The 17566-nt window shown below is 42.9% G+C and overlaps 1 protein-coding gene across 2 annotated transcripts in view; it reads left to right on the top strand.

The window, feature by feature from the left end:
• LOC140736808 (dihydropyrimidine dehydrogenase [NADP(+)]-like) overlaps window positions 1–17566 on the top strand; it is an 888868-nt gene that overhangs the window by 721451 nt on the left and 149851 nt on the right. For both annotated transcript variants that reach the window (XM_073062742.1, XM_073062741.1), the window contains exon 19: window positions 8124–8266. In XM_073062742.1, the coding sequence (XP_072918843.1) occupies window positions 8124–8266 (143 nt within the window). The remainder of the gene's footprint in view (window positions 1–8123; window positions 8267–17566) is intronic.

Here is a 17566-nt window from a genome sequence, read left to right as displayed (position 1 = left end):
GTGAGGATTGGTTTGTGTTCCCTTGCCTTGCCTACCTGGTCCACAGTCGTATCTTTTGTCTTATTAACATTGAGTGCAAGGTTGTTGCTGCAATGCCACTCAGGTAGCTGGTATATCCCGCTCCTGTACGCCCTCTCATCTCCATCTGAGATTCTGCCAACAATGGTTGTATCATCAACAAACTTACAGATGGCATTTGAGTTGTGCCTAGCCACACAGTCATGGGTATAGAGGGAGTAGAGCAGTGGGCTAAGCACACACCCCTGAGGTTCTCGGGTGTTGATCGCCAGTGAAGAAGAGATATTATTACCAATGCCCATGTTGAGGATCCAACTACAGAGGGAGGTACAGACGCCCAGGTTCTGTAGCTTATCTATCAGGACTGTGGGTATGGTGGTGTTAAACAGAGCATCCTGACCTAGGTGTTAATATTGTCCAGGTGATCTAAGGACGTGCAAAGAGCCACTGAGATTGCATCTGCCATAGACCTATTGTGGCGATCGTCAGACTGCAGTGGTCCAGGTGCTGCTGAGGCAGGAGTACATTCTAACCACAGCCAAACTCTCAAAGCATTTTGTCACCGTAGATGTGAGTGCTAGTGGATGATACTCATTAAGGCAGCTCACAGTACTCTTCTTAAGCACTGGTATAATTGTCACCTTTCTGAAACAGGTGGGAACTTACGACCTTAGGAGTGAAAGGTTGAAAATACTCTTGAATGCTCTGGCCAGTTGGTTGGCACAAGTTTTCAGAGCCTTACCAGGTAGTCCAATGGGTTCACCCTCCTGAAAGACAGCCTAACATCAGCCTCCAAGACAGAGGTCACAGAGTCACTGGGCGCAGCAGGGATCTTCGTAGCTGTAGTTATATTCTCCCTTTTGTGTTGGCGCGTGGCCAAGTTCGTCTAGTGATCTGAAGGTTGCTAGTTCGAGCCTTGGCTGAGGCTGCGTGTGTGTCCTTGAGCAAGGCACTTAACCACACATTGCTCTGTGATGACACCGGCGCCAAGCTGTATGGGTCCTAATGCCCTTCCCTTGGATAACATTGGTGGCGTGGAGAGGGGGGACTTGCAGCTTGGGCAACTGCCAGTCTTCCATACAGCCTTGCCCAGGCTTGTGCCCTGGAAACTTTCCAAGGCACAAATCCATGGTCTATCGAGACTAACGGAGGCCTACTACATACATGTATTCTCCCTTTCAAAGCAGGCATAGAATGCATTGAACACATCTGGTAGTGAAGCATCGTTGCCATTCATGCTATTGGGTTTTGCTTTGTAGCAAGTAATGTCCTGCAAACCCTGCTAGAGTTGACGAGTGCCTGAATATCACCTCCAGCCTTGTTTTGGAATTGTTTCTTCGCTTTTGAAATAGCCCTCTGTGAGTCATACGGTACCTGGTTTTCTTGTACCGATCTGGGTCACCAGTCCTCATGACTGGTGCTGCAGTCTTCGGTCTCAGGCATTCTTGATGGTGATATAAAAGTGTGTTGTTTCCTTTGGTACAAGTGATTTGCTGATGATAATTATTCAGTGACTTTTTCAAGCTGGTCTGGTTAAAATCCCCCAAAATGATGGTGGAGGCTTCAGGGTGTGTTGGTCTGTGCATGTTGATCCTATTGTTCAGATCATCCAGAGCCTGTTTGACATTGGCCTGAGGTGGAATGTACACCGCTACCAAAATGATCATAGAAATCTCCCGCTGCAGGTAAAATAGACAGCACATAATTGCAAGATATCTCAGATTTGGTGAGCAGAATTGGGACAGCACGGATACATTTGTGCACCAAGAGGAGTTGATCATGAGGCAGACACCTCCATCTCTGCATCTGAGAAACTCGGAAGTTCTATCCTGATGGTATGTAGCAAACCCGTCAATCTGAATCACTGTGGTATGGAAGGGGTTAACCTGGATTCCATGAAACAAAGGACACAGGCGGTCCCAATATCCCTCTGATACACCACCCTAGCTCAGATCTTTGATTTTATTTACTAGAGACTGTACATTTGCCAAGCAAGATCATCGGTACTGGGAGTCAAAAATCCCATTTTCTGAAAGGCACCTGCATCCCTGATCAGCAGCCATGTTTCCTCTGAGGAGTCCAACAAGAAGTATGGTCACAATCAACATTGTTTCCGTCAGTTTTAAGCAGCGATAGATTGTTCTAAGGTGCGTTAAGACATCTTTATTAACTGTACAGACCATGGAAGCAGTTGTGATTCTCAGCTGTATCAGGCGGAAACAGGAATATTTAATCGCATCCATGGAGATCGCCTGGAATGAACCCGTCACCTCAAACAACTTCAATCCTGAGGAATGCCTAAGCAGAATATTGACAGCTATTATCACTGTTAACAAAAACAGATTTTGCACACTAGTCAGTAGCTGTATGTGTCAAAGTAAGCAATACAACAATATTACCAGTGAGTTATTAATTACAGAGGAAGACAATCAGTTACAGCATTTCATTAGAAGTGGCATTGCACCCCATATGTCAGCATTTCCCCATGTAGTGATAGCTTTTTTCCTCTTCTCATTTTATCACGTTCTTGAAAAGCACTGGATAGGAAATTTGCTTTGATCTTTGATGACTGCTAAAGGGCTGTTGCACAGTGCATCATCCATTGTCCCAGGTCCAAAGCCTGCCACAGCAGATTTCAGGACTAAGGCTCTAGTCCTTACTGTTTGTACACTTTACAAGTTGGAAAGGGGCCGAATGAAAACGCCGTGTATCTAGGCTTAGATCTTACATAAGTTGGGTATGAGTGAAGGAGAGGAAAAGCAGTCAAAAGCCCATACAGGCTCGTCCTGCAGACCAGGGCCTTGTTCTTGATTTCTGCTGTGACAGACCAGGGCTTGGCCTTCAGCAGGTGAGCCTAGAGACTGGACCATGGGTCCAGTCACTTGAGCCTGGCGTGAAGGATGAGAGATGACAGCAGGTATGTTTGTCAGGAAGCTGTGGAAGTGGAGCAGGTAAGGGGCAGGGCTGGTTTAGTATGTGGGAGAGGTGTTGCCAAGCTGTTCAGCTTCAACTTGGAAGGAGATAACAGCCCCGATTAGGGCCTTTTCCAGGTATCTGCCAACCTCCCTTTCTTAAATAGTGATGCTGCAGGGACGTTACAATTGAAATACAGCTGCTTGAGAGTTCCCACTAATGTGAACTAATATTCCAGACAGTGCCCCACAGGAACACTGCATGAGGTGTGACTTTTCTACTTAATGCCGTATTCTGATGTATTTTCTAAAATCAGTGGGATCGATGTCTCTGTATCCAGGCTTGAAAGCAAACGGCCAAGTGCTTGTGTGTTCTGAGGAGGGTTGCCAGGAGAGCCCATCTCACCCCTGCCTTGTCTTTTCACTGGAGGGAACAGTAGGGTGAAAACTCCCGGTAAATGATTTGCTGAATGTGAGCTAGGGAAAAGAACAAGAAGATACAGAAACTGAGCCATGACGTGGATACAGTCCAGTTGCTTCCGCATCTCCAACGGTCTCTATTGACCAACATCTCAGGATGTTAGCAACAGAAATAAATTTCACATAAATAATTCATCCTCCTCTAAGCATTCTCATTGTTTCTCCTGCAACATTTCCAGTTATGGTGACATGCTGTAATATCTGAGTATTGACCTATTGTCTATAGTGGGTGTGGTGATGTGTATGCAGCACACAGAGGGACTCATGGAAACTGATGGGAGCAAAGGAATTATTCAATTAAAGCAATTCTATTCCAGTGGAAAAAAAATATACCAACTAATTTTCAACCACAGATCAAAGAGAAATGGCAATGGAGAAAGCAACGTGAGGTGGCTTTCCAAAAGGTACAGGAAGTGGTGACGTCAGACACTGTACTTACATATTATGATTCTCATCATCCAGTGAAGCTTGCCTGTGACATCTCGCTTTACGGTAGAGGTGCAGTCATGTCACATGAGTGATGGAAGGGAACGCCCCACAGCCTTTGCTTCATGTTCCCTTACCGCTGCAGAGAAAAATTATGCACAGACTGACAGAGAGACCTTGAGTCTGGTTTGAGGTGTAAAACGTTTCACCCAGTACTTGTATGGGAGAGAGTTTACCCTCATTACTGATCATCAACCTCTAGTGTCCATTTTCAATCCACAGAAGAGTGTTCCACGAACAGCAGCAGCATGAATGCAGAGATGGGCTCTGTTTCTTGAAGTACACAATTACAAGATTGAATTCAAGAGTATAACTAATCATGGAAGTGCTGATGGTTTGTGAACACAAAGTCCCGACGAAGGGTCTCAGCCTGAAACGTTGACTGCTCATTTCAATGGATGCTGCCTGACCTGCTGAGTTCATCCAGCTTGTTTCTACCTGATGGTTTGTACAGTTTACCCTTGGAATAGGAAGTACCTGAGAAATTTACAAAAAAAGGACACTCCTTTTGATGTATTCTCTGTAATGCAAATCAAAATTCTCCCTATTACATCAAAGGTGATCCAAAGAGAAACCAGAAAAGACCCCATAATGTCTCAGGTCTACATGGCCACCTAAAATGGCTGGAATGTGGAGCAGAATCTCCAGCTCCCCTAGTTTTACCAGTGCCAAATTGCATATGTGGGGATTGAGAAGTTTAGTATCATCCAAGCAGAGAGTTAAGGTGCTGGAGGAGCTACATGCTGGTCATCTAGGCGTGATCAAGATGTAAATGTCGGCTCAACGTTTTGTCTGGTGACCTGGGATAGATCAGAGGATGCCAGGGGCAGCAACTCTCCATCCCTTCACTGCCCTGGCATCATGTGGATTGTTCTGGGCTACTCGTGGGAACAAAGTTCTTGGTAGAGTAGTGGATGCAGCTACAAAGTGGCCTGAAGTGTTTCAATAGCCTCCATACAGCCTTGCACACTGCTGATCTGTTGAGAAGACTCTTCTCAAGGATAGAGCTCCAGAATGCTTAGTCAGTGACAATGGACCACAGTTTGTTGCAGAACAATTTCAGTCATTCCTGAAAATGAACGGAGTAAGGCATATTACGTCTGCACTGTACCACCCAGCTACAAATGGCTTGGTAGAAAGGTTTGCCCAGATCTAAAGAATGCACTACAAGCAATGACAGCAGAACGCACTACACTAACACTGAATCAGGAGCTCGCCAATTTCCTCGTTTTATATCATAATGCAGCACACTCCACCATCAACAACTCACCAGCTATGCTGTTCCTGGGTTGTCCCTTGCGCTGAAGCTTGGATCTCCTCAAAAACAACCTCAGAAGGAATAGGCAAGACAAACAGCCGAGACAGATTTAGAGCTCCTCAAACAAGGAGGTTCGTTGTTTCACTTCTGGACAAGCAGTCGTAGCAAGGGACTACAGAGCTGATCAAAGTGGGTACTCAGAAAGATTAAGGACAGAACTGGACCACTCTCCTACACAGTGCAGATTGCATCTGATGTCATCTGGAGATGACACATCAATCACTTGAGGAGAGCAGAGTCAACTGTTGGAGAAGAACGACGTTCAGAGCTGTCAGAACCATCTTCTACAGTCCCAAAGTCAACTCCTACAACCACCACAGAAGAGGCCGCAGAACCTGAGATTGTTTCATCACCACAAGTCTCACCTGTCAAGCAATGACTCCCCTTCCCCACCTTGTCAGGAAAAATGTTATCCCACAAGTTTAAGAAATCCACCACAGTGATTAAATCTAAGGCCCTGAATGGGACTATTTAAAATTTACTATGCTGTGGATGCCTGTATAGTTGTTGTATTATGTAGTATACCGTGTAAATAGTTGAGATGCTTCCTATCTTGAGTTGGAGATAATAGCTAAGCAGGGAAGTGTTGTGTATTTAATATTTAAGTAATATTTGAATAATGTAGATATATTGTTTGATTAAGCATTGTTTTTTGTTTATATAAGTCATTATGAGTTGTATGTACAAAGTGCGTGAATGGCACATGTCATTACATCACCTCTTCATATGTGCATGTCTCACTAAAAGTAAGGACAAAACTAAGAGTAGAGATGAGTTATCCCTGGCTCAGGGGTGTTTTTTTCTGATTAGTTCCTGGAGTTACAAAACGTAACAATTTGGAGGAAAGAAGACCATCTCCTTTCACTACCATTTAGATGTTTAGCATTACAATTTACAGGCATGTTGTTTGCAAATATTGAACATACCAAGATCCAAAAATAGGCGAGAATATACATTATAAATTTCCACTGTTGATATGCTTCAAAAATCTCTATTTCTATGTTACAGTTTGAGATATTTGAGAAATATGATTAAATATGTTTACATGAGGTAGTAAGACTGATTTCCCTCGACATGAGAAAGTCTGCAGATGTTGGAAATCCAAAGCAGGACACACAAAACATTGGAGGAACTCAGCAGGTTGGTTAGCATCTATGGAAAGGAATAAACAGTCGACGTTCTGGGCCGAGGCCCTTCTTATGACTGAGAAGAAAGGGGGAAGATGCCAGAATAAAAAAATGGGGAGAGGGGAAGGAAGCTGGCTGGAAGGTGATGGGTGAAGCCAAGATTGTGGGAAAGGTCAAGGGCTAGAGAAGAAAGAATCTGATAGGAGAAGAGAGTGGACCATAGGAGAAGGGGAAGGAGGAGGAGACCCAGAGGGAGATGATAGGCAGTTGAGAATAAGCAAAATGTCAGAATGAGGAATGGAGGAAGGGGGACAATTGGTTTACTGGAAGGAGAAATCGATATTCATGCCATCGGGTTGGAGTGTACCCAGTCAGAATATAAGGTGTTGCTCCTCCACGCTGAGATTGGCATCATCTTGGCACAAGAGGAGACCGACATGTCGGAACGGGAATGGGAACCGGAATTAAAACGTTTGGCCAGTGTGAAGTTCTGCTTGTGGTGGATAGTGTGGAGGGGCTCGACAAAGAGGTCTGCCAATTTATAACAGGTTTCAATTGCCATCAGGTTAGCCTCTTCCCTCTCCCCCGACCTTTTTGATCTGGCATCTTCCCCCTTCCTTCTCAGTCCTGAAGAAGTGTCTTGGCCTGAAATGTTGACTGTTTGTTCTTTTCCATAGATGCTGCCTGACCTGTTGATTTTCCCAAAGCTGTTTTCAGCCTGCGGCTGTCATTTTTCCAGAGGTGTGCTGGAACTGGTATTTCACCTGCACTTCTAGTGATGTTACGGTGGTGGAGCAGAACCAGTGTTCAGAAATATTAAAGTTACTGGATGATCTGAGCTTATGTTAAAGAATGACAGCATCAAGGACTGGGAGGGGTCTCAGCCCGAAACACCAATTGTTTACTCTTTTCCATAGTTGCTCTCTGGCCTGCTGAGTTCCTCCAGCATTTTGTGTGTGTTCCTTGGATTTCCAGCATCTGCAGATTTTCATGTCTCTGTTGGGCTTTCACTTGCTTCAAGAAGTGGGTTTGGCAAAATACACATCCACTTTATGGAGAAGCTTTTACACTATTAGGCTGTTCTCATATTGGACATCGATAGATCAGCGAAGACAAAAACACTTCTGCATTGCAGTGGTTAATTAGATAACATTATAACACAACTGAAAAAATAGCTAGTGTAAAAATTAACAGAACAATTGTCCTGTATAATCAGATTATATTAATTAATTCTGAGAAGCATATTACTGATGCAGACGAATTTTGACATTTTTTTAATGTTATTTGTTCTCCAAGCTCTATGTAGCATCCTACACCTTTCTTTTGAGTTAAATTATCATCACATTTTTCAAGATGCTATGAAATATGAAATTCCATTCAGTAATTACCTGTAAGAAGCAGAATTCTAAAGTCTATATTATACTATTGTACTCAAATAACAACTTAAATTTTGACATGCATTTTTTATTAAGTGAAGTGGGAGTAGTTCTTTGAGTATTATGATTGCAACTTTCAATTTATTTTCATCCTTTATATGAATTTCAAGACCCTTCAAAATGTCATGCAAAATGCATAAAGGATTTGCTACATTTGTAAACCAAAGATTTGTTTTGGAGACATATGCACTTTCATTTCATCCTTCCCTGAATGAATCCATACATTTTCTGTGAATGTCTTTAAGTATATCATTTTAAATTTACTGGAGCAGCATTGCATTGAAAATCAAAACATGACTGTTCTACCACACGGTCCATGTTAATAATCTACGGTCTTACTTTCTAGGGACTGCAGTGAGGCCAGTAGCTTTAAAAGCAGTATCTACCATCGGCCAGGCAATACCAGGGTTTCCAATTCTAGCGGCTGGAGGGATCGATTCAGCTGAGGCAGGACTACAGTTTCTACATTGTGGTGCTTCTCTGTTGCAGGTAAATTTTATTTAACCAGCAGAGTTGTGCAGATCTCTGTGATTACTGCTATACATTCAAACAATCTGCAAGGACCATTGTCAGCTTTTTAAATCTTAATACTAATGCTGGAGGTGTCTCTGTAACCACAGTGAATAGTACAATACTATTAAATTATGTCTTTTGGGAGACTGGAAGCAGAACAGGATTAGAAAAGATTGCATGTGGCTATTTATTGTTCATAACTACTTAACCCTTTATTTACAACAGTATTATACTTCTGTTGCAGATTTTCTGCTTTGAATCTCTTTATACTAAATAAATTTGTGTCTCTGGGCTCATTGTTCCTGAGGTACAAATATAAAAGCAGGTATAAGCTTTACATATGTGGAGGCTGGTGATTGGTTTGATGGGAACAACGGTCTTCAAAGGAAATTAATAAGCAACTGTGTGATATCAGAGGCACCATGACAGATGGAGAGTTAAGTTTGCCATTAAGTACTTACATATCATATGTAAAAGGTACCAATTGCTTGTGTGAAAGACAAAAAAAAACTTAAGAACACAGGTTCAATTGGCAAAGGTAATACTTGAGGCCCTCTGTTGGTTGGGGTCGACATGGATGTTGCCTCCCGGCTGACTATGTGATATGCAAGCTAGGGCACTATGATATGGAGAACAAGCTGTTGCCCCTGCAGCAGGCTCCCCGTCTCCATGCAGCTGAAGAATCCAAAGGATTGACAAAGACTGATACAGTTAACCACCAGCGGCATTACACGTATGGCCAGTCAGATTTGAACTCAATGTAGGACTGTCTTAGGGACTCCAGTTCTGGATTTTTCCTTGGGATTTACTCCCAAAGCCTTCCCCATGAGTGGGTATAGCCGCAACCAGTCAGGGCTATTAGCCCTGAGCTGAACCCCGGTGCCTGGAGGACCCAGATGATCTGTCCCACCTGCCCGATGAATGGTAATGTGAGGAAACTCTGATGTTACACAGAGAGTTAGTGTGATCTCAGATGCACCACCTGAAAGAGAAATGGAAACAAGGTTGTAGTTAAAATGCAAAACTGAGTTGTATTTGTTGGAAAAGATTTAACAAAGCTGTGTGAAAAGGACAGTAGATTTAGACTGATTGAATGAGTGGCTGCGTCAGAGAGCCCTTATAGGTAAGATTGTCCTGATCAAAATCTATCTATGTTGCTTTGTTCTAACTATTTCGGTGGAGATAGACTTCTCCACATGACACTAGATAGATGACACAATGGGACCTCAATGGCCTTCCAGGTCTGTAATTATGCAATGTTCTAATAATTTTTTCAACATTTATGAAATGCACAATTATTTTTCCATGTTTCAGATTTAATATATAGTTTCAACTTTTCATGCCAGTGCTTTGAAACATGCCTATCTGTGGACACTAGTTCAGCGGATAACTTTATGCTTATTGTGTTTGTAATATATTGTGCTGCTGCTGTAAAAAGCTAATTTTCATGACAATAATATCTGGTGTGTACATGTGTGCCTATGACACATGAGTGGCAATAGAGTAATTGGTTATAAGAAATATAATTGAGCACTACTTAACACATTTTCTATGAATGTAGGAACAAAAAGACATTGCACAGTTTATTCTTGTAAATACTTTTATCATGAATAAAGTTTGAAACATTGCCTGTTATGCTGCTGGCAGCTAGGGCACCAATGAAGGTCCTCCATCTCTGGTGGTATTCAGAACTTCCTTCTCATGCCAGGAGCTTCTCGGTTTTCACTACTGTCAGTCATGCAAGTTCCTGGTTGAGATTCAGGAATACCATTGCACTCAAATGTGGAAGGATTCTTCATTGTAGTTTCCATAGCAATTTTGTTTTACCATTCAAGGTTGTTGGTCCAGAGCTGAACCCCTGAACCTGGAGGACTGGTGGACCACTCTTATTCTGTCCCTACCAAGAGCCAAAGCACAAAGCCCTGACTTCAGCCAATACAGCTCTCCGGGTCATTGAGACACATTTGCCCCCAAACCATGACAAATGTTGTGGTTCTCTTGGAGGATAAATGAAGTTCATTTTGGTTAAATTTTTAAACCTTGAATTCAAACCATTTCTGGGACAACTTGTCACCATATTACACCATTGTACGTTTCAAAAGTCAGACAAAGTAGGAAGTTAGGTGCTGGTGTCACTCTGCTACTGGACTCCACATTGATTCCAGTGCTGAAACACAGACATCTTGAGCTGAGGGGCTGGAGGGGCAATTCACACTTGGCCTCATGTCTTTATGCCAACATTACCTGGCATAGGCAACAAGACTTTATACAAATGGGGTCATCAACCTTGATGGAAAAGGAAAGTGATTTCACCTTTTTATTTTACTTTATTCATTTATTACTTTCTATTTTGTTTGGCATTTCTTTTTGTGTATTATCTAAATAAATCTTGACTGTCTGATCATCAAAGACATTTTGGAGGTTCTTACAGTATTTCAGGACAGAAAAGGAATGGAGGGTTATGGGCTGAGCACAGGTCGGTGGGACTAGGTGAGAGCATGCGTTTGGCACAGACTAGAAGGGCCGAAATGGCCTGTTTCATGCTGTAATTGTTATATGGTTATATATGGAGTGGAAGCAATATCTCAGGACCCACCATCTAAAACCTAATCATTGCCAGGTGAGAGAGCTGTCATAGGGGACAGGAGACCAGACCCAAGTGCAGGACACAGGCACTGAAGTACTAGGGGCAGGACGGGAACAACTAAACGATAGACAAGATGTGTTGACCGTGGTGTGCATGAGGGATGTGACGTTCAAGGTGATCCTGGGGTTCCGGGAGAGTCTTAGAGTTCAGGCAAGGCAGGATCCCAGAGTTCACTAGGCGGGTCGCATAACTCCAAGGCAGGGCCCGGACCTCCCTGGCAGGAAAACAGGGGCCTGAGCAGGTCGCGGGGCACAACCCGTCAGCAGCGAGGGATAGGTAGGGGCAGAGACCTCTGGGCAGGCCGTATAACTCCTAGGCAGGGCCCAAACCTCCCATGCAGGAACACGGGGGCCTGAGCAGGTCAAGGGGCACCTGGGTAGGTTGCAGGGCACAACCCATCAGCAGCCAGGGATGGAAAGGGGCAGAGTCCCCCACCGGACAACAGCAGTCCAGCCAGGCTTGCCCGACAGAGGCAAGGGATAGGAAGGGAACTAGGTCCAGGGCGACTGCCAGACTTACTCAAAGAACTCATCTTTAACAATGGGAACTCCTAGGCAGGACAACCCACCAACTCCACTCAGTCCCAGAGCCCCCTATATACACCGCCAGCCGATGGGCATCAGGTGCGCCTCCTTGAGCCCCAACAAGCCACGAAATCCACAGGTGTGACTAATTGGGCTCAAGGATGAAAGGAGGGATGGCTACAAGACCCGGAGTCTGGAGTCCACGGACCGGATCGAGACCCGGAATGCGAGCTCCAGACCAGACCATAACAAGAGCTGCAGCAGTGAGGACTTCAAACTCAATTAGACCCACACAGCTACATAAAGAAAGTATAACTGTAGGAATTATGCAGGTGGTGAGCATGAAGAACTCAACACAATTCTAAATAAAAAGTCCAAAGCTTTTGTAAGACTTACAAAAGTGAGTATTCTAAAGACATGACAAAAAAAATTAACCAGGTGAAGACATAATTGACATTATTACAATTATCATCAGAAAAAATGTGGTGTTGTAAAGGTGTGCCATTAATTGAAACCATGGAGTGATCTATAACCAGCATCTCTCCACTCCATTGGCAGGAATACAGGACTTTGAATGCTACACATCAGCATACGTCAATGGAATAAACAATAAAATTAATGTTCACATTTATTTTTAAATAACTGAACTAATTTTTCATTCATTTGAATAATATTCTTTTGCGTATGTTTAGATTTTCTTTCACTTTGTTTTCCTGGTAGTGCTGAGTCCTTGATTATGCCCTAGATGTGGAGTTTGGTGTGCAGTCTAGACTGGAAGTACAGACAGTAAATAATAAGTCAGGTTGCTTCCCTTACAAGGTGTCCTGTTTAAATGCATGCTTATGATTGATAATGCGATCTGTTATAAATTCTTGCTACAGTGGTTTGGATGCTTCGAGGAGGAGTGAACAGCTGAGAAGCACAGCTAAAACATGCTTTCTTAAGGTGGTAAGTTGGGAGTGCTGTGTGTTTCAAGCAGTATCAGAAAATAAAATCTTTCTCAGAAAAGCCAAGTCCAGAGGCAGTGTTCCACAGTTTATTTTGTTTCTGCGTCCTGTTTACACAAACCTACTCTTTTTGATTGGATCAGTAGTTGACTTGGAAAAGCAAAGACCTGAAGTCAAAAATTATACAGCAAACAACAACATTTTTTATGCTGGATATACACAGTGGTGACAAAGGGCATGCAGAGATGAAACCCACAAATGCTGTAGGCTGCAACTACTGAAGCAGCCTTTGACTGGAGGATTAGCACTTGCAACTGGGTTACTGAAAGGGAGCACAACCTTATCATTGCTGGAGGGTCCAGCATATCCATTTTCTTTAAAATGGTTTCTTATTTGCATGTTTATCCTAGCGATTGTTCCCATTTCTAGACAATGTCTGTGATGCATAGATATTGCATTAATTTTCAGGAGCTGGCTTTTAAAGAAAAGAGACATGGCTTTTAAAAATGGTGCACTGTTGATTTTTATATGCATGTTAGGTACTTGCTTTGAATTTCCCACGGTTGAACCATGGATGAAAAATAACACTTGTTGATTAACAAATGTTTTAATCAAACTTTACTTTATCTCATAGCATTGAAGCTCGTGCTGTACACTGACTATAAAATACAAACTAACATCTCATCTTTCTTATTCTCCTCCACTAACTTCTCTCGTCATCTCTCTTTAATGCTTCTCTGTGTTTATCCCATCTTTCCACTCTACAAATTTTCAACATGCCCTTTTATATTTCCCTTGGAGATTATCAGTTTGTTGCCTTAATAGCTGAGAACATGATCATTGGCTGTTTCATTTTGTTTATCATATTTCAATTAAAATTGCAACATCAAAGAAGAAGATGTCTTGCAGGCATGTCTTAGAGTAGAATACACTATTGGGGTATTTACTGCACTGTGTAGTGAGCTAATAAGACAAAAAGCTGTTTGTTGATTTTGATATTTCTCCTAAGATATTAACCTACTTGTTTTATTTAAGGTCACAATTAACATACTAGCATAGCAGTTAGCATGCTGCTATTGGCTGGAGGCGCTCAGTTTGGAGTTCAATTCCGGTTTCGTCTGCAGGAAAGTTTGTACGTTCTTCCCATGTGCGCATGGGTTTCTCCCGGGTGCGCTGTTCCTTTTTCCCCACAGTCCAAAGATGTAGCAGTTAGTAGGTTCATTGTTCATTGTAAATTATCCTTTGATTAGTTTCGGGTTAAATTGGTGGGTTACTGGGCAACATATCTTAGTGGGGCCGAAGGGCCTGTTCCAATCTGTATCTCTAGGTATAATATCTAACATTTTAATATTACCAAAGTTTTTCATGTATTGTTGTCTAAATAAAATATAAAATGCAAAGCAGTCAAAATTAAATAGGCAAGAAATTGAATTATTGATGCACAATTTGTTTAAAATATTATTATGACTGCAATTATTTGCGCAGAAAATATTTTTAAAGCTATTTCATTGGCTATAATATTTATGGAGATGTGACTCAGGATGGGACATGTGATACGAATCTGAAAAAACAGTTTGGAGTGTTGGCCCTTTGCGGTATTTGACCACTCAATGGCCTTGCCTTTCTCCAGGTGCCTACTGTTGCATTTGTCTGTTTCGGGTTTGCAGCTCCTAATGTACTGGCAGTCCTCCTGCTGCAACCATTCATTAAGTCATTCAGTCATGAGTAGCAACCATAAGACCATAAGATACAACAGCAGAATTCAGCCATTTGGCCCTTCGAGTCAGTTCTGCCATTTCATCACAGCTGATCCATTTCCCTCCCAGCCCCAATCTTCTACCCTCTCCCTATATCCCTTTGTGCCCTGAGCAATCAAGAATCTAAAAAAAAATCTCTGAATAAATATACATAAAGACTTGGCCTCCACAACTGCCCGTGGCAACGAATTCCATAGATTCAGCACTCACTGGCTAAAGAAATTCCATTCTAAAAGGATGCCCTTCTATGGGTATCCTACTAAGGCTGTGTTTTCTGGTCCTAGACGCTCTTCACATCCATTCTATTAAGGACTTTCACCATTCAAAAGGTTTCAATTAGATAACCCCATCATTCTTCTGCTTGCCAGTGAATACAGGCCCAGAGCCGTCAAATGTTCTTCATGTGACAAGCCATTCAATCCTGGAATCATTTCCATGAACCTCCTTTGAACTCGCTCCAGTGACAACACATCCTTCTCAGAAAAGAGGCCCAAAACTGCTCCCAATGCTCCAAGTGAGGCCTCACCACTGCCTTATAAAGCCTCAATATTACATCCTTGCTTTTATATTCTAGTCCTCTTGAAATGAATGCTAACATTGCATTTGCCTTCCTCACAACAGACTCAACCTGCAAATTAACCTTCAGGTATCCTGCACAAGGACTCTCAAGTCCCCTTGCATCTCACATTTTTTAAAATTTCTCTCCATATAGAAAATAGTCAACCCTTTTATTTCTTCCACCAAAGTGCATGACCCTACACTTCCCGACACTGTATTCCACCTCTTAAACTAAGTTCTTCTCTAGCCTCTCTACTTCCTCAGAACGACCTGCCCTTCCACTTCATATCACCTGCAAACTTGGCATCAAAGACATCAATTCTATCATGCAAATCATTGGCATATAATGTAATCAGAGTCAGTCCCTACAAGGACTCCTGTGGAACACCACTAGTCATGGGCAGCCAACCAGAAAAGGAGCCCTTTATTTCCACTCTTTTGCCTCCTGCCAATCAGCCACTGCTATGTCCATGCTAGTATCTTTCCTCTATGACCATGGCCTCAACCTGGTTGAGGCCCTCCTTTGGTGGGGGTCGACCATGAATGTTTCAGTCCAGCTGTTTACATGAAAAGCAAGCCAGAGCAGTACGATATAGAGAGTAAGCTGTTGCCCATACAGCAGGCTGAGCCTCTCCTGAGCTCAAAGGAATGCCAGAGACCGATATATTTTGCCACCAGTGGTGTGCCAGGAGTTGTCAGTCGGCACTGAACTCAATGTAGGACTGCCTTAGGGACACTAGCTGTGTATTTTTTCCTCACAATTTACTTCCGAAGCCTTCCCTATGAGTGGGTACAGCCGTAAAGCACTGGAGGTTTGAGATCAGATTTCCTTCTCCTGGATGAGCTGCTAACCACGGTTGGCGAGCCTTATCTGCCTGAAGCAGCTGGTTTTAAGGCGCCAATAACCTGCCTCTGCACCTTCTCCTGTCAGTAGAAATGGTTCTGCCAGGCTTAGTAGCTGAGCCACACGTTGAAGGTCAGGAGCTGGACTTGGTTGTCAGAGGCTATTTGAGACACACGCCATTGGCACTTACTAGGTAGCAGGAGTTTATCCTCAGCACCACCACCCGCCTTCAACCCCGCAATTCCAGCTGTAACAACTTTCAGGAACCACAACCAGGCTACTTACAACAGATAGTATTCCGCCACACACAGACTGCCCTGGCAACCTTCCGGCAGTTCATGGAGCCAGTAACCTTTTCAGTGTTTCTAAATGGTTCTCATCATCAGAGACATTTAAAAACACTTTAAAAAAACATTTAAAAATTTTTAAAAATCTTCATTTAAAAACAATTTGTGTAAATTAATTAATTCATTAATATTCATGAAACTAAAATTTTAAAAACAACTCTTCAGTTATTTTCCTACCAAAGGTCAAACACGTTCAAAGCAATAGTTTCAAAGCAGTGATTTGCATAAGTATAAGGGTTTTAAAGCAGTGTCCGTCAAATCCCTTTCGGGCCCCTGGAAGTGGCTACACACGTAACTAGGGAAGTGAAGAAGACATGTGATATATTTGCTTTCATAGGTCAGTGCACAGAAACCACATGTTTAGGCCAGGAGCTTCAAATGGGAATGTTACATTTCAACTTTGCAAAACTCCGGTTAGACCATGCTCAGATTATCATATACAGTTCCAGTTGTAATACTTTAGCAGTGTTATAGCAGTTTCTCTTATCATGGACCACTACCATTAAGCAAGGGGTCCATGGATCCCAGATTGGGAGTCCTTGTACTCCCAACAGGAAGGATGTGGTTGTGCAGTGGTTGTCCAGGATAGACAGAGGACTGGAAGACATTAGATATGGGTGGGGTTGATTAGGCTGTGTTGTATATTTAATATTTGAGTAATATAAATATATTGTTGGGATATATATAGTGTTGGCGCATGGCCTAGTGGGCAAGGCATCAGACTAGTAACCTGAAGGTCACTGGTTCGAGCCTCAGCTGAGGCAGCGTGTTTGTGTCCTTGAGCGAGGCACTTAACAACATATTGCTCTGCGACGTCACCGGTGCCAAGCTGCTTGGGTCCTAGTGCCCTTCCCTTGGACAACATCGGTGGCATGGAGAGGGGAAGGCCTGCAGCTTGGGCAACTGCCGGTCTCCCATACAACCCTGCCCAGGCCTGCACCCTGGAAACTCCAGGCGTAGATCCATGGTCTGTCGAGACCGACAGATGCCACCAATAATTGTTGGGAAAAATCAATGGAAGACAAAGTCACAGTTGACTGTGTGTGACATTCTTGAGTTACATCAAAGGGATGGACAAGCAAAAGTTTTGAAGAGATTATTAGAACTTCCCAGATTAAAGACAGATGGAAGGCCATTATCCTCCTCATTATATAACACAGCACATAATGATGATGATTGTTTGATTAATCATTCTTTGTTGTTTACATAATGCATTGCAGGTTATATGTAAGGACACGTGAATTGCATATGTTACGATGCTGCCACGTGATTGAAAGGTTCATTTATTATCGAAGTATACAGCTCTGAAATTCTTCTTGTACAGATAGCCACGAAACCAAGAAAGAACAGAACAGCAGCACAAACATCAACCCCTCAAATTCCTCCCCCCCCACACAAAAAATGAACAAAAATGTAACAGGCACATCGACCCCCCCTCCCCAATTCCCCTCCCATGCACATAAAAAAAGCAAGAAAGATTGGACGAAGTACACAGAATATAAAAAAAGCTATAAGACTGATAAAGGTCTAAAGTCCAAGTCCATATCCAAAACGCAGAAAACTTGGGTAACATTCTTGGGGCACAGCGGCAAGCCTTTCCCGCTGCTGAAGCAGAGCAACCCCACCAGCGATCAAAAGACAGTCTCCCCTCT

This window comes from Hemitrygon akajei, chromosome 12 (genome assembly GCF_048418815.1).
Source record: "Hemitrygon akajei chromosome 12, sHemAka1.3, whole genome shotgun sequence".
Lineage (NCBI taxonomy): Eukaryota > Metazoa > Chordata > Chondrichthyes > Myliobatiformes > Dasyatidae > Hemitrygon > Hemitrygon akajei.
The sequence above is the reverse complement of the archived record's forward strand: the minus strand, read 5'-3'. Positions and strand labels throughout refer to the sequence as shown.